The 21,831-nt window shown below is 45.7% G+C and overlaps 1 protein-coding gene across 1 annotated transcript in view; it reads left to right on the top strand.

Moving 5' to 3' along the window:
* mthl1 (adhesion G-protein coupled receptor methuselah-like 1) overlaps positions 1-21,831 on the top strand; it is a 107,080-nt gene that overhangs the window by 18,984 nt on the left and 66,265 nt on the right. Inside the window, exon 4 of the mRNA XM_076693325.1 lies at positions 20,424-20,502. Coding sequence (XP_076549440.1) covers positions 20,424-20,502 — 79 coding nt within the window. The remainder of the gene's footprint in view (positions 1-20,423; positions 20,503-21,831) is intronic.

Here is a 21,831-nt window from a genome sequence, read left to right as displayed (position 1 = left end):
CTGTGCTCGAACGAACCCTGGAATGCGTCGACGGGTTACGCGTGCGTGACTTGGTCACGGTGATATCGTCGTTGTCACGTTGCATCGTTTCGTGCACCGAGTTTCTCGCGAGGACAATCGAAGCCATTATGCTCCTCGCTATGAAAACAGTGGCTGTCGCGTTCAAAGCCCTCTTCTCGCCTCTTTGAATAATCCTTTGAGATTTTCGTTCTCGTTCCGTTCGAGCTATTTTTCTGGACTCCATGGAAATCCTGAACGATTGTTCAACGGAACGGAATAATTAGTTCTGGCTGCTTTGATGTTTTTTATCACTCTGGAAACTGTTGGATCAAATTGGTGCGCTTCTTATGTTTCTATAGAAAAAATACCTGTGTAATAATTTACTCAAATGAAATTAGTCGTTTCGCTGCTCGTATTCGTGGTGAAAATTTCCCGATGAACGTCGATAATCTTCAGCGTTGGTAAAAAAAAAAGTTGAAAAAGTGGAGAGGTAAATTCAAGTGCGTTTGACGTAAATTCGTTGCAAATCGTTTGCCCGAACGATTGGAAATGATCGGGGTTCGTTGTTCCAAGAATGAACACATTGGAGAGCTCTCGAAACGTAATCACGCTCGAGTCTTTTCGACTGCGTTTTTCTTTCGAAAAAATAAAAGCATAAAAATAAAGCGATGAGGCATGCAGAATCAGCCCCCTCGAATGCGTGTTACGGTTAGCCGTTAAATTGGTGTCGTTTCTGAAGCACTTTCCAGCCGCGAATTCCGCGTATCGCTCTTGTAAAACGAACAAAATTACGTTTGCGCGCTATTTTCGGTGTCCGATAATGCCGGAACGCGGTTTCATCGCGCAAAAAGAGCGGCCAGAAGGGCTGTTCTGTGTCGGGCAACAGCGTATTTTTTTTCCCGATCGACGACCCGTTGATTCTTCGACGTTTTTCATGGCCGCCTACTACTGCCACTGACGGTTCTTTCGAACAATGCCACGACTACGAAAAGCCGGCTAATAGGAGAAAAATCGACGGCGAGCTTGGATTTTCTCCCTGTCGAGCAGAATAACGGCACAAAGAACGGTGGAGGGAAAAAAGGGGGCACGGTCTTTGCCGAATAAATCGCGAAAACGTGCGAGCGTACCGACGCGAAACAGCTAACAGAGATGTACCACCGTAAACAAAGGTCCTAAAGGAATTCTCTTATTTTCGAGCCGAGTCTCGTGATAACGAAACGGATTAAATCTTGTCCCCGGCGAGGGTGCGTCGGCCGGCTAAATTTTTATTTTAAATAAATTCCCTGGGAGGATAAAATCGTTGATCCTCCTCGAATTCCTCTGCATAATTCCGCGACAGAGCGAGGTCGACGGGTGCTAGGATTGCACGGATTCCTGACGTAACTGGCTCCGATCGAACCGTAAGGAGATATTTTAATAACCGTGTTCCAATTAAACGTCTTGGAGACTCCTCCGCTTTCGACGATTCGTGAATTACATTTCGGTTGAAAATTTATCTTTAAATAATCGAGATAGAAAAAAAATTGAAGTACAAAGATGAAATTCGACTAAAACTACAACTATTGGTCGAGATGAAAATCGATTAGCCGTTTATCGAACAGGACGATTACGAAAGTAATAGGAAGAAAGCGTAACCAACCGCGTTTGACATTGCAGCTGTTCGAAGCAAGGTATCCGTGGTCGAAGGTAGAGTGAAACTAGTGGAGTAAGATAATGGCGGGTTCAAGCAGCCGTTATTCAGCAGCCTCGGAACGATCGCGTTACACGATCGCCGGACTAATAGCGCGAACTGGAACGAGCAACAAAGCCGTGCGCGAAAGAGCAGCCGAGTAGTCGGCCAAGAGGGAACTCCGGTTCTCGATAAGTAGAGCATGAAGCATAAGCGAGCAAGCGGCTGGCACGGCCAGAGAAAATGAAACGTTGCTGCGAGGGGACACGCGAAAAACAGGATCGTAGCTTGTGCAGGATCGCGCTTGTTTACCCGTCGACTCACTTCCGCCGGAAAACGAACCGCACAGCCGCTTTATTGTTCTCCTACGATGCACGAACTAACGCGAACCTCGCTCGAACCAACCTCCTTGATTCCTGCTCCCTTTCTGTCCGAACCTCGATTCGGTCAGATTCTTCGCCAGGAATTTATGGCTCCATTGTTCCTTATTGAAAGTGGACCAGCTGGCAAGAAACGGGACCCGAGGAATCAGAGAATGCTTCGAGCGATGAATTTCTTCGATGCTCCGAGATCTATCGACTGCCTTTCGATCGTTGAAAGTCTTCGATGCTCGAAGACTGTGAGGATTTTTCTCTAGATACATACCTACCTACTGAATGGTGTACGTGGGTTAAGGAACAGCGAACCTTTTAACGAGATAATGCACCACGGTTTCAGGTTTTCTTGAAAACTTTCACCGGGTGTAGATGATTTTTTTTCGACCAGTCGTTTCTCTTTTCTCTTTATTTTCTTACCCACTCTTTCGACGATTCAGTGTTCTTCTTGAAAGAATCAGAGAGTCGTTCCTCAAGATGAAACCGCGAACTTCTAATGAAAGAAGAAGTTCCTAAAGCTCTCTTGCCGCGAGCTCAAAGAAAAACCCTGAAAATCTTGCGTTAACACCAGGATTTAAAGTTCGCCGAACTTGAGAGGCATTTCGAAAGCAGCGTCCTCCGTTAGCCACCCATTTATCCACCGCTGTGTCTCGACTTCTTAACTATCCAACATTTTACAATGATAAATTTCACATTGTGCTCTCGGATATCACGAGTGAATTTCATTGTAAACAGATGGGCATTATTCTCGAATGAACGTTTCGTGGAAAAAATTGTCTTCCTACTTCGAAATCGTCGAAAGGCAATATCGTTTCTTTTCCCGAACTCGACGAGTGGGTCATCACTTGCTAACAGGGTCACGACACGCTCTCCTACGTCCAATAAATCAAAGAAAATAGAGGCGATTGCGTCACCGGCACGGTTGCATCTCGATGCGCATCAGCGGCGGCCGTTTCGTGCCAGTTATCGGTTATTAAAGCTCGAAATTGGAGCGTGAACATCGGCTGCCGGGCGTACGGGCCGAGGATACGCGCGTTCCCTCCCGCTGCGGATTAAAAGCCGCGGAATCGATAATGCGAGCCTCGTGGCAGTATCCTTTGACGCGATTTAACGTCATACGGATGTACGCAGGGTACACGCGTATACATATATTTCTTTTTTTAATACGACCGTCGCATGAATAAAACCTACGGATGGTTACACGCTCTAGCGGGGATTAAAATCGGCGAAAAATCAAATGGACAGGGACTGAATATTCGCTTTGACATCGGCTCGTTCGTTGCCACGCTCCTCGCACACATCGTTCTAGTCCACTAACCCGCTGGTTTGTTGGATTAATCCCGTGCATTGGGTATATCGAGTAACGAGCATTCAGCCGGTGCTCTTTTACAGCACGCTCGAAGGATACTTTGAAAAATAACCTACTCTTCTTGTACGAACCGTTACATTTCCTCCGACCGTTCTAGCGAATCAACTCCCTATCGTTTGACACGCTAGAGATCGAGGACTTTTTATTGCACGTTGAAAAGTTAACAGTGTGCAAATTAGCAGTTGTTACGGCAGATAGAAATGTGGTTCAGAATGATTGCGCGAAGAGTTACGTGACACTAATCGTTCAACTGATAAGACTGGTTAGTAACAGGGTTTTTCTAATCATATGTATGCTGCAAAAATAATTCTCAAATTATGATTACAACGTGACACGTAGACAGAAATGGGTTGAACAACGAGGACTTGAAAAGGCTAAGTCGAAGTCACGTATACTGATACCAGCCTTAGAATGATAAGACAGTAATCACCAATGGGCTTTTTTTTCTAGTTATATCGTTCTGGTTAATATTTTGTTCTGCTTATCACAACACATAGGCTAAACTGATATTGATGACGTTTCTTTACTATTCATTTGACTAAATTCCGAATTAAAATCAATTCGAAAAATAAAACATTCTATTAAAATATAGATTGAAAAGGTATATCCAATGTCCATCGAAAAATTCCATGGACAAATGTCAGGCGAAATTGATTTAAAAAGAATTCATTAACGTTTTGAGTTTATTATCAATGATGGAGCAAGGGGAGAGACCGGTGGTCTACTTTGCCTGGTATGGTGATCGAAAAAGGAAGATCGAAACAGAAAGGTCGTTCCAGTTTTTTACCAGGGCCCGGTTCATTGGCATTTGTCGGCTCTCTCGAAAATTAATATCGAGTCGTTCGCCGATCGAGGGTCCTCCATTCCGAAAGAATCTCGAAAGGTGCTCCATCCGGCTTCTAATTGATTCCCATCATCCACGAAATTTCCGCTCGAACCTGCCAAATAAAACGTTCCACTCGCGTGCTTCTTTGCTCCTTTCTCTCCTCCTCGTGTCCAGAGGAAATTGAACACGTCACCTGGATGTTTCAAAACACGTTCGAGACTCGGCTATCAAGAATCGCGAAATAATTGCATCCTATCGCGTTTCTTGCCACCCATTTGCCGCAAAGATTCTGCTTTTTATATCAAACATCCTTGTTGATATTAATACCGGTTCGTCACGCAGAAAAATTAATATCGTTCTTTGATCAAGATTGGTGGCAGCGCACCATGGATGAAGGTGAAAAGAAAGGTTTAATTAAATAGAGAATTTTTCTTTAACGCATTTATTAGAAAAATTTGATACATGATTACATTTTCCGACTTTTCTTTAATAATTCATAATTGTATAATTCTTCAATTTCGACCGTTGTCATATTTTCATGGGATTCTGGCCCAGTGCGCGATGGGATGGTCGTGGAGGCATTAAAATAATAAGCAGTCGCATTAAAGTGATTACGGTGCGAAGTGAAGCGACCGCGGGAGGCGGAAGTTCAAGTGTCTTCATTTAAGAGGATCCGTGGCGGTGTTGGTGGTCTGCCTGTCGGCCTCGTCGTTTTCCTCGCCATTGTTTTTCTTTTCCGTTCTTTTAACGAGCTCAACGAGCCACCGCGACGTTTTCGCGAGCCCTGCTTGCTCGCTGGCTCGTCCCAATGAACCAACACACAATCCCTCGTCCTTCGCTAAAATTTCTCTCTTTTCTCCTCTTACGGCAGCCGACTACCTGAACTCGTCGACCTTCTTCTACCTCTCGACCTCGTCGCAACCTTCCGTGGATCTTACCTCGAAACCTTTTATATTTTTCGCAGCAAGTTTAAGATTTCGGCTCTTGTTCCGCTTGGAGAAATTGCAGCTCGTTAACACGGCGATTCAGCAATTTTTCGAATAGAAAAAAATGAAAAATCGCGGCTGCGAATGAAAAGAATAGTCGGTTGTCCAGGTGGAAATAAAAATCTAGCTTCGATATCGCGTCGAGTTTCAATAATCGCGCGATATTTCCGGGGAAAAAGTGCTGAAAGGATCGGAATTGAGGGTCAAGGGCGTGTGTCCTGGCGAAAAGCGCGATGCTAGTGGTCCAACACATGTCGAACACCTTCGGCAAGCAGATGGTCCGCAGACTTTCGACTGGAACAAAAAGGGCCGCAAGACTGGAAGCAGAGAAACGCGAGCGTAGACACGGGCACTGATTTGGCAGCTGTCGAACACGTTCGCCGCTCGTCCAGCTGCCACGTTAATTTTCCTCTCCGCCCTCGCTGCGGGCCTGCAATTACGCGCTACCTCGGTCCACGAGCAAACTAATCGGTATACAATCTGGCAGGCGAATTTACAAGGACTTACAAGGGAACTTTCGAGGGCCTCGACGGATAATTGGAACGTAGCTAGGCTTCAGCCATATCCCACCTTTCTAACGATACTTCATTTCTGTTTATTCGGAGATCACCGCTGCTCCATGTTTTCTAACTTATTATTAGAAATTGAACCACAGAACTCTGATCGTGTATCGCGAGGCAGTAATATTGGATTTTTTAAATTCGTTACTCTTACTTTGGTAGTCTAATTAATTAACCGAGAGAACAAGTTAACTTTAGCAACAGTGAAGTATCTCTTCAAGATAATGAATTTAAAATTTATGCATTACTATATTCGTTTAAAACGAGCGAAAATCTGACAAAACGATGCAGCTCGGTTCATCGTGTACATTCGCTTGAATCCCGAAAATCGGTGGAGAAAGTAGTTTCACCCCCCGAAGGATTTCGTGGTACTCGAAGGGTGCGTTTATCATCGCTGGAGGAGCGAACGCGAGAGCCAAGGAGTTTATTCGATATTCCACTCGCGAAGGAAACCTGTCCTCCCTCGCTTCCTCTCGAATCTACTCTCGCTTCACCCCTTTACCTTTCCGCGTTCGCTTCATCCTCTCCTCGGCTTGACTCGCTCACTCGTCCTCCCAGCATCCTCGCTGGCCCTGACTCGAATTTTTTATTAAATCCTCGCCACTCGATAATGGCGACTTCTCGTGTGTATCGAGATGAAATGCAATTTTCATCGGCCGTACGCTCCGCGAGCTAACCCCTCGCGCCTACAGGGGTTTATTTACCCCTCCTTCCACGCCTTCCAATTGGATGCTCACCCGCTCTCGATCTCCCTGCTACCGAGCGGCCTGCTGCCTGCCAGCCCTCTTCGAACCAGAAATAAAATTATTTCGCTTCTTTCCCGCTACTTTTCTGTGTGCACAGGTGTGCGCAAACCTGCATTCGTGCTTGCACGAAACGATTTAATAATTGCCCCTTGAGCGAATCGTTTCGCCTACCTTCGCCCTTCCTTCCTCTTCTCCGCTAATTTACTATATTAACGGTAAACAAGCAAATCCGATGAAAATATACAAGGTAATCTGAAATTAGTATACAACCCGGAAATTATAGATCACCGTTTTGCAATCTGCAGATTCGTTTATCTGAAAGTTCACCGATTACTGTAACCATTATGGAGAAGCATTCGGACGTTAGGAAATGGTCAGGGAAATGGATAGGTTCGTAGGGGGAAACGCGGAGAAAATTACACGGTTGATTTCCGCGAATGTATCCCGAAGGCGTTCACACGAAACGATTGCACGCTTTTGCTACTTTCTTCGCGTAAAATAGCCCTAGTCTTGTTCAGGATATGGTTTATCGTGTTAGAACGCGCTTTCTTAGCAAGTTTGAAGCTTTATCGATTCCTGTAATCAGCGTAGGATAATTGGTATGGATGCAACTTTGAGGATGTTGCAACGAAGATTAAAGCTAGTTGGTAATGCACTATCGGTTTCTGCAGGTGCATCTCGGCCGTAAATGGTGCATCAGTTGCAAAAGTGCATTCGGTAGCTTGCACATTTTTTCTTCTTCATAAATGGCAAAAATCAGAATAATTGTAACTTAATATTTGATAAAAAAACGAAAAGGCAATCGGAATAAAACCGTGAAACTTTTTCCATAAAATGTACGAAAGCGGGGGATGATGAGAATCCCGGTATAACCCAGAATCATCACCGGTATGGATGCATTTTTAACGGATTATCGTGCTCGAAATAATAGGCTGGCCGATCGAGAAACGTAGCAATTCCAGGGAGGTCTGGCGCATCCACGGTCGCACGAATTCGACCACGATCCTCTCCTGTGTACATGGCGCGGCTCTCACCTTGATTACTCACCTGGGGTTCAGGGCAGCAGGTATGCATACCCGCATGTTTGCTCGAATAATTGGGAGGCTATACGTGTGCCCCGGAATAACCCCAGCGCGCCGCGAACCCCTCAAAATTCAATCTACCTCTTGCTCTACCGAACGCACCGATAAAGATCTGTCCTGCCTATTTGTAGCTTGCGGTTCGAAATCGTTTTGCGATCATGTACCGACCATTTTGTTAACGTTATCGTTTCTCGCCTAAAACCCGATTTTGCGTTATCCCTTTCGATCATTTTCCGATTGCATTTCGATAAAGTGTCCTGAAAAGATTCTCTTAAGGGGATGGGATGAATCAATAATACAAATTAGGTTCTTCATTTTTATTTTTTGCGTATATACAAACAGCCCCGTTCAATCTCTCGATCGTGCGCCAGTTAATGAGCAAAGTTCCGAATTAATATCGGTGCCGAACGACGGGGGTGTCTAGTGGAACGACAAAGTGACGAACGATCATCACGGCGTAATTAATGATCCACTCTCCTTGCACGCGACGCTAATTCCGATCGCTGTCATAATTAAATACTCGCTAGTACATAGACGCACACGGACGGGAGCGACATTCGCAAGGCTGTAATTTCGCGGCGGGATTAATAAACGATTCGCAAAAGCGTCCGACGGTCTGGCTGGCGCAAAGCTTCAGAAAATATTTCGAATAACTGGGCTGACGGAAAATTTCGATTAATTCCAGAGAGGATTCGCCGCGGCCCCGGGAGCGGTATATTGGTTAGCGAGGAAACGCTTGGTCAGAGGTGACACAAAGAGGTCGGTTACTCGCGCGAATTTCCCTCCTTTACCGGGAACTCGTAAAAGAGTTTTGAAACTCGTGCTACGAATGGCAGGAGGATTGCTTTTCGCGGTAAAACCTCGAAAGAAACGACACGGCGATTCTGACGCGACGCGTTAACATCGTGCGACTGGAGGGAAAGAGATCCCTGAAGAGATCCTCTACGAGCGACGTCTCTTTTCCCGGTAATACGATCGCTTATTTTCTTCGGTTTGCGCGTACTCCCGTTTCCCTTTTAACTCTCTTTTTCCTCGTTACTCGAGAAAAATCCTCTGCGGAGGGCTCGGCTGTTCGAACTCGGAACACGCTCGAGAAAATGGCTCAATTCCCGTTGGTAAATTAATTTCCGCCGATGAAGAGAAGAAAATTAAAATTTCCTCGCGCTGTCTCCGCGTTCGTGGGAGAAGCTGCGACTGCTAGCATAGTGGCGTATACCGTAAAAGATAATCGTTACGATGCAATTTCGTGGTGGATTAGTCGAAGCTTCCTATCTCGACCGTCTCGATTCGATCGGGCCGTGAGAAGAAAGGCGTAACAGAGAGGAGAGTAAAGAGCGGGAAAGAGGTAATCGCATTGCCAGGAACGTCTTCACGAGATATTTGGTCGGTAATTCGGGAACGAGGGAGCGTGACTGACAATTTAGCCGCGATAATACACCGGGTGGAGGTTCGGTACCGAGGGTGAGTCGCGCGGAAACGTGTTTTCGATTTTCCGTATACCCTGTGTAAACACGTGGACGAGCCGCGTGGCACAGACCGCTTGCAATGCCTGCACGCGCATTGTGCGTGGGTCGGAAACGGCTTTTCAGCCGTTGCCAAAACCGAACAATGCCAAAGAAACGACGCGGTTGTACGCGGCTGCGTGTTGCGCGAGGTGTGCACACAGGGTGCTCGAAAAATACCTCTTCTTCGTAGGTTTTTTAAATCTACCATCTCGTTTCAGTTAAAGAATTCTCTTTTTCAAAGTTAGATAAATTAGTTAGGTTTCTGCAAAAGACTGCTCCGGGTTGTGGGATGTTTGGGGTGGAATAGACGACCAACAGGGGAAGCATCGTTTATCGAACACCCTCTATCGTGTAGGTAAAAAATGCGCCAAAAGAGCCTATATTCTCTGTGACGTGCACCATATACGGCCCCGTGGCTGGCTGTAAAGCGTGCAAAACCAAACGCTGCATACCGAAACAGTTGTGCAAAAAGCGAGATGCGAAATCGATCGGGCTGGAATAAAAATATACCCGAGTTTTCATCCGATGCACAGGACGAGAGACTCCTTTTTCACTGGCTCTGTGAAAACGAGCTATCTTTCTCTTATTATTACACGGTGGATCTTATTCGGAATTCTGCTATTGATTTTTCACGATTGAATTAAATAAACTTAGCAACGTTTAATTAACACGTTAATTACCATAACGAAAAGGATTATAATTTCGTGCTTAATTTAATCGTGCGTTGAAAAGGGATATCGATGCATTGTATTTTAAATTGTCTACTTTTTTCAATGCTTCCTGTTGAACGTCAGGTTGAAATTCGTTCGAATTTTGACGAATGACATGGTTCAGGAAATTCGAACGTTCACGGCCGCGTTGTCAGCCTGCCGTCGCGCATGTTACGCGAAATAAAACAAATCAGCGAGGATCGCGTGTCGCACGATCGATGCACCGCGCCATTCAACGTCAGTCGTGTTAATTATAGCGACCAATTAGCCGTGCATTCAGGCCGCTCTCGCGTCCATCAGGAGCGGCGAGTATTTCTGCTCTACTCTCAGGTCAATCCGTGATCCTCGAATTTCCCCGATCCTCGTATTTTCCGTGAATTTTCATTTTACCACAATACGATGTTCTAAATATTAAACTTGAGCTTCTGCTGATCGAGCTGAGCGAATCGTATACAACGGTGTTTCAGAGTAGAAATTTTGTTCCATTATAAACTGTTATAATTTCGCGAAATGTAACAATTAATTTCTCTGGTGGTCGAAAGTTTTTAATCCATCAAGAGGGAGATTTTCGGCGTTAACAAGGGATAATGGAGGGAACACGGGATGATTTCGGATGCCCTCACGTCCATCAGAACGTGAAACGAACAGGCTGTTGGCCGAACACAATTGGCTCGCGCCACGATGTAACGGAGTTTCGGGCGTCGCGTCGCGTGTGTCAAGGCGCATCCGCATGTCGGTCGCATCCTTTGGCACGCGTAAATGCACGCACCGCGATGCACACCGGCCGCGCACGGGACACGTTCGACCGACAGATAATCGATACTCGAACGAGCATCGATGATTCCTGTCATTAACGTCGCCCTTCGACTTCCGATCGGAAATATGCAGAACCTACAAACGCGCTACGTTCAATACACGATTCGTCCGATTTATAAAATCAATTCTGATCCTTGATCACGACTTTGCTTCATCAGGAAAATCCAATTCCCTCGGAACTACGTACCCTAATTATTTCATGGAAAGTAAAAAAAAAATATATATATATGTACATATATATTCGACGTTGGAAAAAACGCGGTACCAGGGGTCTGGAACATCTGGTAGGAAATCGAACGATTTCCGAAATTGAATCAAACCAAAGCGGAAATTGCGTAATCGCGCGAGTTCCCGAGGGAGAGTCTGACGGGACGGTTCTGCGGACAAATATACACGGGATTCGACGAAATGCTCCATCGGGAGTGTCCGGCTCCCCTCGTCCTCGTCCCTCTTCCTACCTGACACAACCAGAGACGGAGAGCACGTTGAATTCGGTTTGCATTCGAATCGTGTCCACCGGGCAAACGCGACTCGAATTCGCAGCGAGCCAACGTTGGCACTGTCGAATCGAAACGACGTTGAACATCGTCTTCTCGGGCGAAACGGTCGCGATTATTAGAGACCACCGAGCCAACTTTTCTGCCAACGAGCCGCTGAAAAGTGACGCTGTTTGCTTAGGACTTTGCTGACACTACAGCGCACACTTTCAGTTGTCGACTCTGCGAATTCCTCGACGACCGATCGCTGTATAGGATCATCTTGATCGTTCGAGTAGTTTCAAATTGCCATTTTATTTTTCAAAAGGATTGGAAAATAATTCATCAAACCTGGCCGATTTTATTGCTGTTTTTAGCAAACGACGAGAAAACATGTTTGCGTTTTCGAATTCAAAGACTGTGTTGAAATTTTTCAAAGGTTCTCGTTTGGAAGTATTTTACTTTGGTATTCTGGTCTGCAGAAGCAATGACGCAAATGCAAATGCAAAGTGTGTTACGGATTTTTATCCTGGCTATCTCTTTGACGTATCACGGTCAGCTACTTTTTCTCGATATACTTCTTCCGAGTGCAGACGAATTTTCAAACTGTTTCAACGGGAAAACGAAGGAAAGCAACGATAGTTGATACAAAGGCGAGCAAACACGGTTTCATAAATACTGGCGAGAGGACATTTCTGTTTCCCTTTTCCCGTTCCGTTGCGCGATTTTAACGAGCCAAGTCAGAAGCGTGGGGACAGCAGAGGGGGGAGAATTTTTCACGAGGTCCGTCGGTTTAATAGCCCCGCTGTGTACCGCGTGCTCGAGCAACATTGGAAAGCGGCTTAACCCTCGAGGACCCTCGACTCGCTGCGATCGACCGGCTGCGATTCGCACGCGTGTGCGCTCACACACGCTTGCCGATCGGAATATGGCTTCGCAAAAGCGCCTACGGACTATCCCGGCCTAAGCCACTCGCTCGTATCTCTCTTCCTTTTCCGGTAAAGCCTGCCGAGAATGCCTAAGGTGGAACGGCCGTTATTATATCGCGACCCAACGAAAATTCGAACTTTGGCCCGTTTTTTGGCTCCATGCCAGAACGACAATCTTCGAAGCCAGCCTCGTGCAATCGTAAGCCGTTGTGCAATCGTGCGTTCCCCCGCGATACATATTTTCACCGACAACCTTTTGTCTCCCGAGCTTTTACCGTCCCTTCCTTCAACCCTTGTTTCTCTCATATTCGAACCGGAACAGCTCGTTTCCTCCGTACGCGTTTACCTTCTCGATCACTTGTTGCAACATTCGTGGAAGGAAAAGAAAAACCAGTCGGCTTAATTCCATCCAACGATTTTCACGTTTATTTTCGTTCTACGACCCGATAGCTGTTCTTAATTTACATCGAGGTCGATGTACCCTTTATGTCTGGGATAAAACCAGCCCGTTGGCTAATTCGCGAAGATTTTCGGTGATTTACGAGGCAATTATTTCCGGGGAATATCAGTTCTCTTTGGAAGCTTCTTTGTTTCCACTGGATGATGGAGGACGGTGGCAACGGTGGCTCGACGACGGAAAGCTTCTTCGAAGCAGAGGCAACCGGAAACGATGTTCCCTCGCGATGAAAACAGCGATACACGATGTTTCTTCTAGCCGCGACGCTTTCCACTCGTCGCGTTGGCTTCTCGTATTTTTGGTACCGTCATATCCTCGTCCATTATTCAACGTGGCGCACGTCGTCGGTGCAATCCCGGAGACACGCGGCGGGGCCCTTGGTATAAATTCCCTTGGACGAGGAGAAGATAGAAAAAAGGACGGGAGGGTAAAAAAAAGGAAAAGACGAAAAACCGGCGAAGAACCCGCTAATTGACGTCCCACGAGAGGCGACGTTGTTTCTCTTTGCCAACAACGAGAGCGAGAACCAGGCCTGGCTTCGTTCGTTAATTATCCCGGCGCAAAAAGGGGGTCGACGACGTTGTAGTTTCGGGCGGGGGGGGGGGGGGAAGAGGAAGCTTCCAAGTTGCCGAGAACGACGAGCGGAAAATTAATTAACCGGTTGGCTCGGAATACCGCATCTCCGTTTCAGGAAGAAGTCGTTGATTCTTCGGGTAATCGCTCAGCTGGACGATTAACCCTTTCGTCGCTTAATCTTATCGTCGTTTAATTATCAATGAACGCGTGGGTGTCGCGAATATTCGATAGACACCGTACCGAAATAGTTAAACAGTAGACGCAAGGTTGAAGGGTCTGGTGAAGCGACGATTTCGGGGTAGTGGTTGTCGAACTTCTGCTAGAACTCCTTCGACGACGTCATCCGGCAGCAATTTCGACAACACTCGAGACTCAGACACAAGGTGGGCCGCGTGGAGTCGCGTTGGCGTCGCGGATGCGGCCATAAGTGGTGATCCTCGAGTGGTTACACGTTTGTGTCTCTCCATCATCGTTCGCTCGATTTCTACTCTTCCAACCCGTTCGATTGGCCCACGCTCGTTACCGTCTAAATATAACAGAATTTCGCTACGTTCGGCTGCTCGGCTGATTGCTTCTCGAGGACTTCGCGTCGATTACAGCCAGACGAATCTGTTCGGGGAAAAGTTGCCGCCAGTTTCGGGGCTAATCGGAAGCAATTGAAACGAGGCTGCAATTCGGACGCGGTCGGGAGTCGAGTTTAGGACCCCGAGGAAGATTTCGCGTGGTCGGATCGCTCGTTTGCATATCGTTTCTGTTCGTTTATGCCGTCGGAACAATGAGAAAGTCGAAATTTATTGGTTGAAACTACTCTCCGGATTACCTGGGGATCGAACACGAAATCTGGACGGTCGTTTAATCCTGTGACTGTTGGTTCTACTTTGAGGATTTTCCAGTCGTTAGTCGCGATTAGAAAGGATCCTCTCCTTCTACTCTTGATACGAATCACGTCCCTGTAAATTGGTAGAGCTTTCATTATCCATCTTTTATTGCTCGGATGCAAGTGACTTTGAGCGATCATTTTTGTCGACGTAGAAAGAGTACTATGTTGCGTTTATATTTGGCTGACGTTTATTCCGCGGTTTTTGTAAATAAAGCGCTGGATAAATTGTAGTCGCCGGATGGAACGTTCGTGTCGCGAATTCGCATTGGGCGGTCCCGTTCCATGGAAACCACGCGAAGGGGTTAGTCCACGTATATTTATACACCCGGTACGCTGATTCATACCGAGCGTTTCATTAGAACGCTGCAAGAGCTCGGTGTTCCCAGTGAAGAATCTGCTGAAGAGCTTCCGAATATGCACCACTTTGCGCTCCTCCGTTCAATCGATTACTTTTATGGGCCACGAGAAAGCTTTCGAGCTTCATAGATTTCTCCTTTAAAGGATTGTCGAGGGTTTAATATCGTTGAAATTGCACTTAAACACCTTTTGATTACGGTTTTCTTTATTTACTTAGTGCTCCAATGGAAGCACGGCAACAGAAATACGCGTAGATTGTAAATTAGAAGAAATCGGAGAGGGCAAATGCAGGAACGATGTAAGCCGCGGTTCTTTTGCTTTGTGGATGGAGTCGCGCGATTCGTATGCACTCCTTAATGCATTCTTGGTGCAACGTAACAACGATCGTTCGCTTGTGAGAGATGATGAGATGAAAAGGGCTCGTTGCTTATAAAACGATCAACATTTGCAATTTTATGGGATTTTGTACAGTTCTGTTTCTCGAGAATATTCTATAGCTATCCATTTTGAAAAATAAAAAGTATCCCCTGGAAGCTTCTGCACAACCCAACCCTTTTAATTTCCTGTACACGCGAATGGAGGAACAGGACCGCGAAACGTTGTCCAATCGTGTCGATCGAGTATGTACACACCCACGCACACCGAATGTTTCGGTTTTTATTTATTTATCTTTTTTTTTCAAACCACCGTGTCGTTGAAGCGCGCTGTAAATATCCCGTACAGTTTCGATAGGGCTATTATACTAGCAGCACTCTCGCTTTTTTTCTCGTATTTCGCAGTCCATAAGTTTTCGCGTATTCGTATTTCACGCGGGATTTATACTAGCAATTCATTTTCGAATCTAATATTCGTCGCATCAGTTTTATCGCGGGCTTGATTAAATTGCTTTACACGACGCGCTGTTTGTCCAACAACGGCGCTGACCCCGTTAGTAAATACGACCAGGTACGAACAGGTCGACGCGACGTTTCGAACGAATTTTAACGCGAGTCCACGATGATTATTAATATTGTAGCGGATATCGTGGTCGGTGTCGAGTTTCCGCGGATAACGAGCCTCCTCTACACCTCTTCGTTCTTCCTCGCGTTTCCGTTTTCGAATTCTTTTTTTTTCCCCTCGAGTCTCCGCGTTTCCTAAATTCATTAATCCTCCGCGTTTCGTTCCATAAATTTTTTCGGCCGCGCCAACGCTTTTCTTTTTGTCCCGACCCGTTTATTTATTCGCGTTAATCGTTTACACGAAGCGTCGACGCGTCGTAGCTTCTCTTCGGAAAAATGATTTTCGACGCTCGCTACGTGGCACCAATTAATTCCAGGCCGGAATTATGGATGTAAAGGTGTACGCGAGCGAGCCGTAGCCTGGCGGTTCTCGAAATAACGCGGATCGCGGCCGTAAAATCGCGGACACGGTCGTACTGGGAACGGGACGGCCGATAACTCGTAAAAACGCCGATCGTAATTTCCTGGGAAAAGCGGGCGACTTTTATTAATCCGGTCGAATTTATCCGTTTGCTTGCGCTTGTAATTTGCGCCAAGACGACCGAGTATTTTTGTTCCGCGTCCAATTTGATTTTCTTCCCTCTCACGACCGCTCGATACCCCAGCTGACTCGAATTTCCTCAACGCGGTTAGCTTTTTGTTAATATTGCGTTACTCTTCTGTCAATATTATTTTTCAATTTCAACAATGATTTTAACGATGTTTCGACAGCCGTACGTGCTCGTTAAATTACGGCTGTTCCATTTATTTGACCGAATTATTAAGTCACAACGATGTAGAAATGAAATAAATCTCAACTCTCGGACGACGGACCATGGAAAGAGGCCGAATTTTAATTTAGTTCCGACGATTGAATCTTAGAAATTAAATAAATCTTAAGTAATGTAGAATGAAACGTCAGGTGTCCTTAATATTGATCGAACGGATTAAAGAGGTACGCATTTGGATTCGTAAACGCTTTAGTCTCTCGTTTCATTAACAAGCTAACCATCCGACGAGTTAAGCCGTAACGTTTCAGCTCGCTAAACTGTTCAACTTTTTCCAAAAAGGGTTGGAGGGGATTAGCATTGTCGGCGTTCTGGGAGCGAAGTTGCCCGGTTGAATCGGGATCCCCGGGTGTGTCGTTCTTTTCCAGCTTAATATTTCAACTGACCGATCGGGCGTCCCTCGGGCGTGTCGCTAACTTTCATAATTCATCTTTGTGCAGCAACCCTTCCTAGAGACCGCTAGAACGAAGCGCCCGCTCGCGTTCAATTCGAACTCTAATCCCGTCTAAATCGGTACGGTGTAATAAATCTGGTATGATTTAATTATGACTCGTCGCGGTGATATTCCAAGGTATTTAACTTAATCACCGATGTTAATGCGCCGGCATTAATCTCTGATGTTACTGTCCGCTGAACCGTGCTAGATATTCTAACGAGTTTCTTCCGTTCGAGGGAAGACACTCGCTCTGCGATTGGTTTCGCAGCTAAATTGACCCGGGAATTAAATTAACCGATTGAACAGCACGCGTTTCTTACGGTAGCTGCATCTTCTTCCGCCTGTTGATTAATTCTCCGTCTTCGCGGCGGTGAATTATGAAGATTACGGAGGTGTGGTTTAGACTGGGATGAATTCGTTGAACGGCAATAAAGGAAGACAAATTTCTTTCCTGTTTTATTTAGTACACTTTGTTTCATTTTGAACATTAAGAGACACATATTTACTCGTAGCCCGAAGGGGTGCGTATCGCACCCCTGGCAATTAGACGCGCGCGCTAACGGAGAAAAGGATAAACGACGGGTCAAGGCGGCGCAATCTAATTCCGACCCCATGCAAATCGGGACCCTTAACTAGCTGACGTTTCAACCCTTGACACTCGCCCTCGTGGCGTCGTAACACAACCGTGGCTATCTTCCTTCGAGTCTTCGTGACTTAAATTAACCCCCTCGCGTCGACCGTTTTCCACTCCTCTTTTCTCTTGCGGTACTCGTTACTCCCTGTGTTCCCGGCCTTCCCTCCTCCCTCCCTCTCTCTCTCTCTCTCTCCGGGGGTCAATTTCAACGAGCGGCACGAAATTAGTTGCCGCCCGATAATGAAAAACATTGGAACAGACGTGACTAGCTGCGCTCGATTGCAACGATCCCGAAGTTTTATCGTTCTCGTTAACCGTCCACCCGAAATTGTTCCTGCGAACTTTCAACGATCGAGGAGGATAATGTTGAAAATATTGTTACGTCAGTGTTTATATCAAGGTAAAATGTGAAAGACAAGGTTGCTCTTAAAAAGATGATCGATAGGCTTCGACAGACTGTACCCCATCGTAAATCAGTCCAATTCAAACATCTCAGCTTCTTGTCCTTCGAACTTTTCTCCGCGTAACAATTTTTACGACAATTTCTTCTTTCTTTGGTATTACAGTCTATGTCTAGACTTGCTCGTAAAAGGTGAACTTTCTTTTGTGAAACAGTTCATCAATTCGCTCTGACGCAAGGGTTTAACCAATCGCATTTAGGGTCAATCAAACTGTACGAAAAGTTTCGGTGACACCGAACTGAGGACGCAAATGAAGCGATTCAATCGATCCTCCTTGTTTCTCGTTACTAATCCACGGGTACAAGTTTCACGGGAAGAAAGAAGAGAATTCAAAAGGGTATTCCGCTCGCGGAGAAACTCTATTACCATGGCAAAGAGCCCGCGCGATTTCAACCCCTCTTCTCCGTGTCAATTTCCTTGCTTTCGCTTTCACTTTTGTTACTCTCTCCGCCCTTCTCGACTTCTAATTCGTCGGAAAGGGGAAAACGAACTATAACGCAACGGGATAAACAATAAACTGGAGAAGAACTTAACTCGACGCGTAAAGTTGTGTATTTGAAAAGAAGGGTGGCAGTGTCGCATGGAAACGATTTCGTCAACCCCACGATGTTAAACCGACCACGGACGACGGAACAGGGAGGTCGGCCGGTGTTCACGGATGAATGTCGTCGGAGTTATAATTGCAACGCGGTGTAATTAGTTTTGGAAATTTAATTATTTCCGGGCGAAACGGTCGCGCGATAAATGCCGCCGGCAGCCGTTCCGCGCGCGGAAACCTTTCGGCGAAGAATTATCAGAGGACTTTCCCACGTAGCAGCCGTTAATCCTGCTTCGAGCAACCTCGAGCCAATGGAAAATCGCCCAGTTTCGAAACGCCCGCGCCTGTCGTCGGCTTTTCCTCCAGGTCCGCGGTAATCCCTCGACAAGCGTCACTCTCGTTGCTTCGTTAATCAACCTCTCGTAACGCCTAAGGGCATCACTCGTGCGATTTTTCGAATTTTTATAGATCATCGATTTTCAGAGAATTCACAACATTAATCACTCTGTTCTTAATTCAAGGCTGTAGTCTTCAAGCTGTTCGCGCTTTCTCACAGTTTAAAGGAATGATCGTTAATTGCACGGTGCGCGGCTGCAGTCCGTGTAACGTCCGTAATATTTTATGGGAAAAATGCTGGATGATTGTAAACATTTACATATGGCGTACCGCGAACCGTGACTGGCGGTGCATAACGAAGTGAATGCAAATCATGGCGAGTACCTCGATTACAAAAGTTCCACGTGCGTCACGAGAGTTCCTTGAACGCGCGTTTCTACGCTCGTCCGTTTCTATCTCGCTGCGAAATCGCGCGAGATTTCATTTGTAAGATTCAGCGCGATGGGATGCAACGTTAACGCGTGATAAATGAATCCAGAACGAAATCTCTATTACCTCGCATTTTTTTTTTTTTTTTTTTTTAAGACAGATATTAAAAATCTTTTAAATTCTATTATTCTGCATTGATATATAAATAAATAATAATTTTCTGAATAGACCCAGCGTCAAGGGATTAATTAGCTTTATTGAGGGGAGGTTTGATTACCTGTCTCAATTTAGAAATAATTGCATTTGTTTCTGATACGCTATGAGAATTTGCAGTATTGCACATTCATAATATATAAACCGATTGTTTTCCGCGGTCACGTAACAATCGCGCCCCTTCGTAATGGAAAATATACTGCAGCCAATATTGATCATATCCATAAAGGAAAATAATTGATACCCTTTACGCGATAATACTATGTACAATTAAATATGCGCCTGCAACAATGGTACTCTATCAATTTAGATGTCGAAACCAGTCCATTTTCCCGTGTTTATCGCGCACGGTGATCGTCCGTCGAATAATGCTACCCGATACAAAGCATTCCACCAGCTTTTTGTCAACGTTGCGATTATGTAAACAGGTCGATTGAGTTTTTACCTATTTATACTTCAATTAGCTCGCGGCTGTGCTTCACAAAATGGAGCGCGTTCAACGGCGGAACAATTCAGCTCCCATTTCGCGTGGCAACTTTGCAACCCCTCGCGACGGACAAACCACCCCGACCAGTTTTCTTTGCTAGCCACCTGAGTTTTCCCTTCTCAAAGAAAGCCTCCTTTGTACGAGTGGTGCTCGATCGAAACGAGCTCTTTTTTTTTTTTCATCCACGAGGTGTCCACGCGTACGTCGGACCATCGAGTTCTCAGAAATTAATGGTCGCGGTTGAAACGCTGCGTACGATGTTCTTGCCACGGCAGGACTACCAAGAACCAAGTGAAAAATTGATCAAGACCCACCGGTTACCCTCCCTTGTCATCCAGGCATCTTTTCAAATAGATCTTTAGAAAAGCTGTCGCTCCCCGGAGTTTCGTCTGGCCCTCGCCAGGCCACAGCCTGAACATCCACCCCTCTGATTCATAAATCTTTAAGCGTTCATCGCAAACCTGGGAACTGACATTCTGCGTCCTTTTGTTTCGACGCTTTTCAGCGGTTCCGTTTCAGCTGGAAGGACGCGTTGAAAAGATTGATCGAATCTTTTCTTCGACATTCGATCGAGAACTGTAGAAGTTTCAACCCTTTGTGGTTTGGATCATGGGGTAAATAATACGATAAAGGGTTAAGATGCAAGAAATTTATTTGAAACAATATTTTTATCTCACGTACAAGACACTGTTATTCGGAAGAAGAATGATTCCTCCCTTTGAAAAAGAAAAGCGTTTCCCGTAAGCGTCTTAACCACACGAACAAAGAAGTTTGTAACAAAGCCCATTTTTCTCGTTCTGTTTCAGCAATCATGGCGCACTTCTTCTTCCTGGCTGCGTTCTTCTGGCTGAACACGATGTGCTTCAACATCTGGTGGACGTTCAGGTGAGTGTTGCTCTTCTTTTGTCCGATCACCTAGGGGTAGAGGGGAATGCTTCTGCGGTGAAGAATTTCGCCACGTGTGTACTCTTCCGTGTGACCGGTTTCGAATCGAATTTACCAGCGATTCTGTCCACCTTAGATTTATTTCATCCTAACTTTTTTTTTCTATCCTTTTACCGTGAAACATTTACGATATCCTATTCGTCGTTTTTCGAAACGTTCACGCGTTAGAAACTTTAAAATTAAAAATTGAATTACATACAAATTCTTCTTTGAAACGTTGAAGCAAGTAATAAACCGATCGTTTAATCAAGTTTTTGCGGATGGATTTGCGTGAAGGGTTAAAGAAGAATCTCCTAGCGATTTCCCTTCGCGATTTGCAATTAACCTTTCGCACGCGAATATTGTACAATCACTATCTCCTCATATACATCATTAAATTCACCGTCTTATTAACTGATACGGCTATCAGCTTAAGAGACAGCATCGTGGCGATCCATCCTCGCATTGCAATTAACCTCTGGCCCTCGTAGGTTGCATGAATATTAGAACTCACACCTGAAGTTAAATATTATTACTATTATTTTCAATTGCATGCAAATATACACAAGTTATAAATGATGAAAATACATTGACGAAATGACGGGTAATCACGTCGGATGAAAATTCATGGTGTATTTGCGATGGAATTTTCGAGGGCAAACAGGAAACGGAGGTTGTAACGGGAACGTGGAAGAGCTGTCCCGGTGCGAGAAGCGTAACCCCATGGTTTGTGTACATCGTTAATTAACGCCTGGTCCCGGGTCATCGACCTGGCCGAGTTTCGCGTAACCGACTCGGTCGTCTTCGATCAGAAGGCCACTGCTCGTTACCTCGCAATTACGCAATCGGCGCGCAATTACGCGAGTAACAGCGTAAGCTCGCCGGCAATTAATTCATCGCGGCCGCGAGAGTAAATCGCGTGCAAAGATAGCGAACGATAACGGTCGAACGATTGCGAAACGGTACGTTATTCGATGTTAGGGAAAAACAGTTTCTAAAGCCGTTATTTTTTTCTCTCGCGAACACGCTGGAGCGGATAATCGCGGGAAATGGTTGCACGCAATTATCGCGATGAATCAGAATTGTACGGAATGAAAATACAGGATGTTAACATCAAGGATCCGTCCGGAAGGTCGGCGACGCACGGCTCTTAGGCTTTTATCTGTAGGTATTTAGATCTCCAAATGGAGTTTCGTTTTTGCAAACGTAGAAGATTAAGGTGATAAATCTACCGCTTAAAACTCGGTAGATCGCGATCGTTAGAGACCGGATCACGCTTAAAGGATCCGC

This window comes from Osmia lignaria, chromosome 3 (assembly GCF_051020975.1).
Source record: "Osmia lignaria lignaria isolate PbOS001 chromosome 3, iyOsmLign1, whole genome shotgun sequence".
Lineage (NCBI taxonomy): Eukaryota > Metazoa > Arthropoda > Insecta > Hymenoptera > Megachilidae > Osmia > Osmia lignaria.
This window is presented reverse-complemented; position numbering and strand designations above follow the sequence as displayed.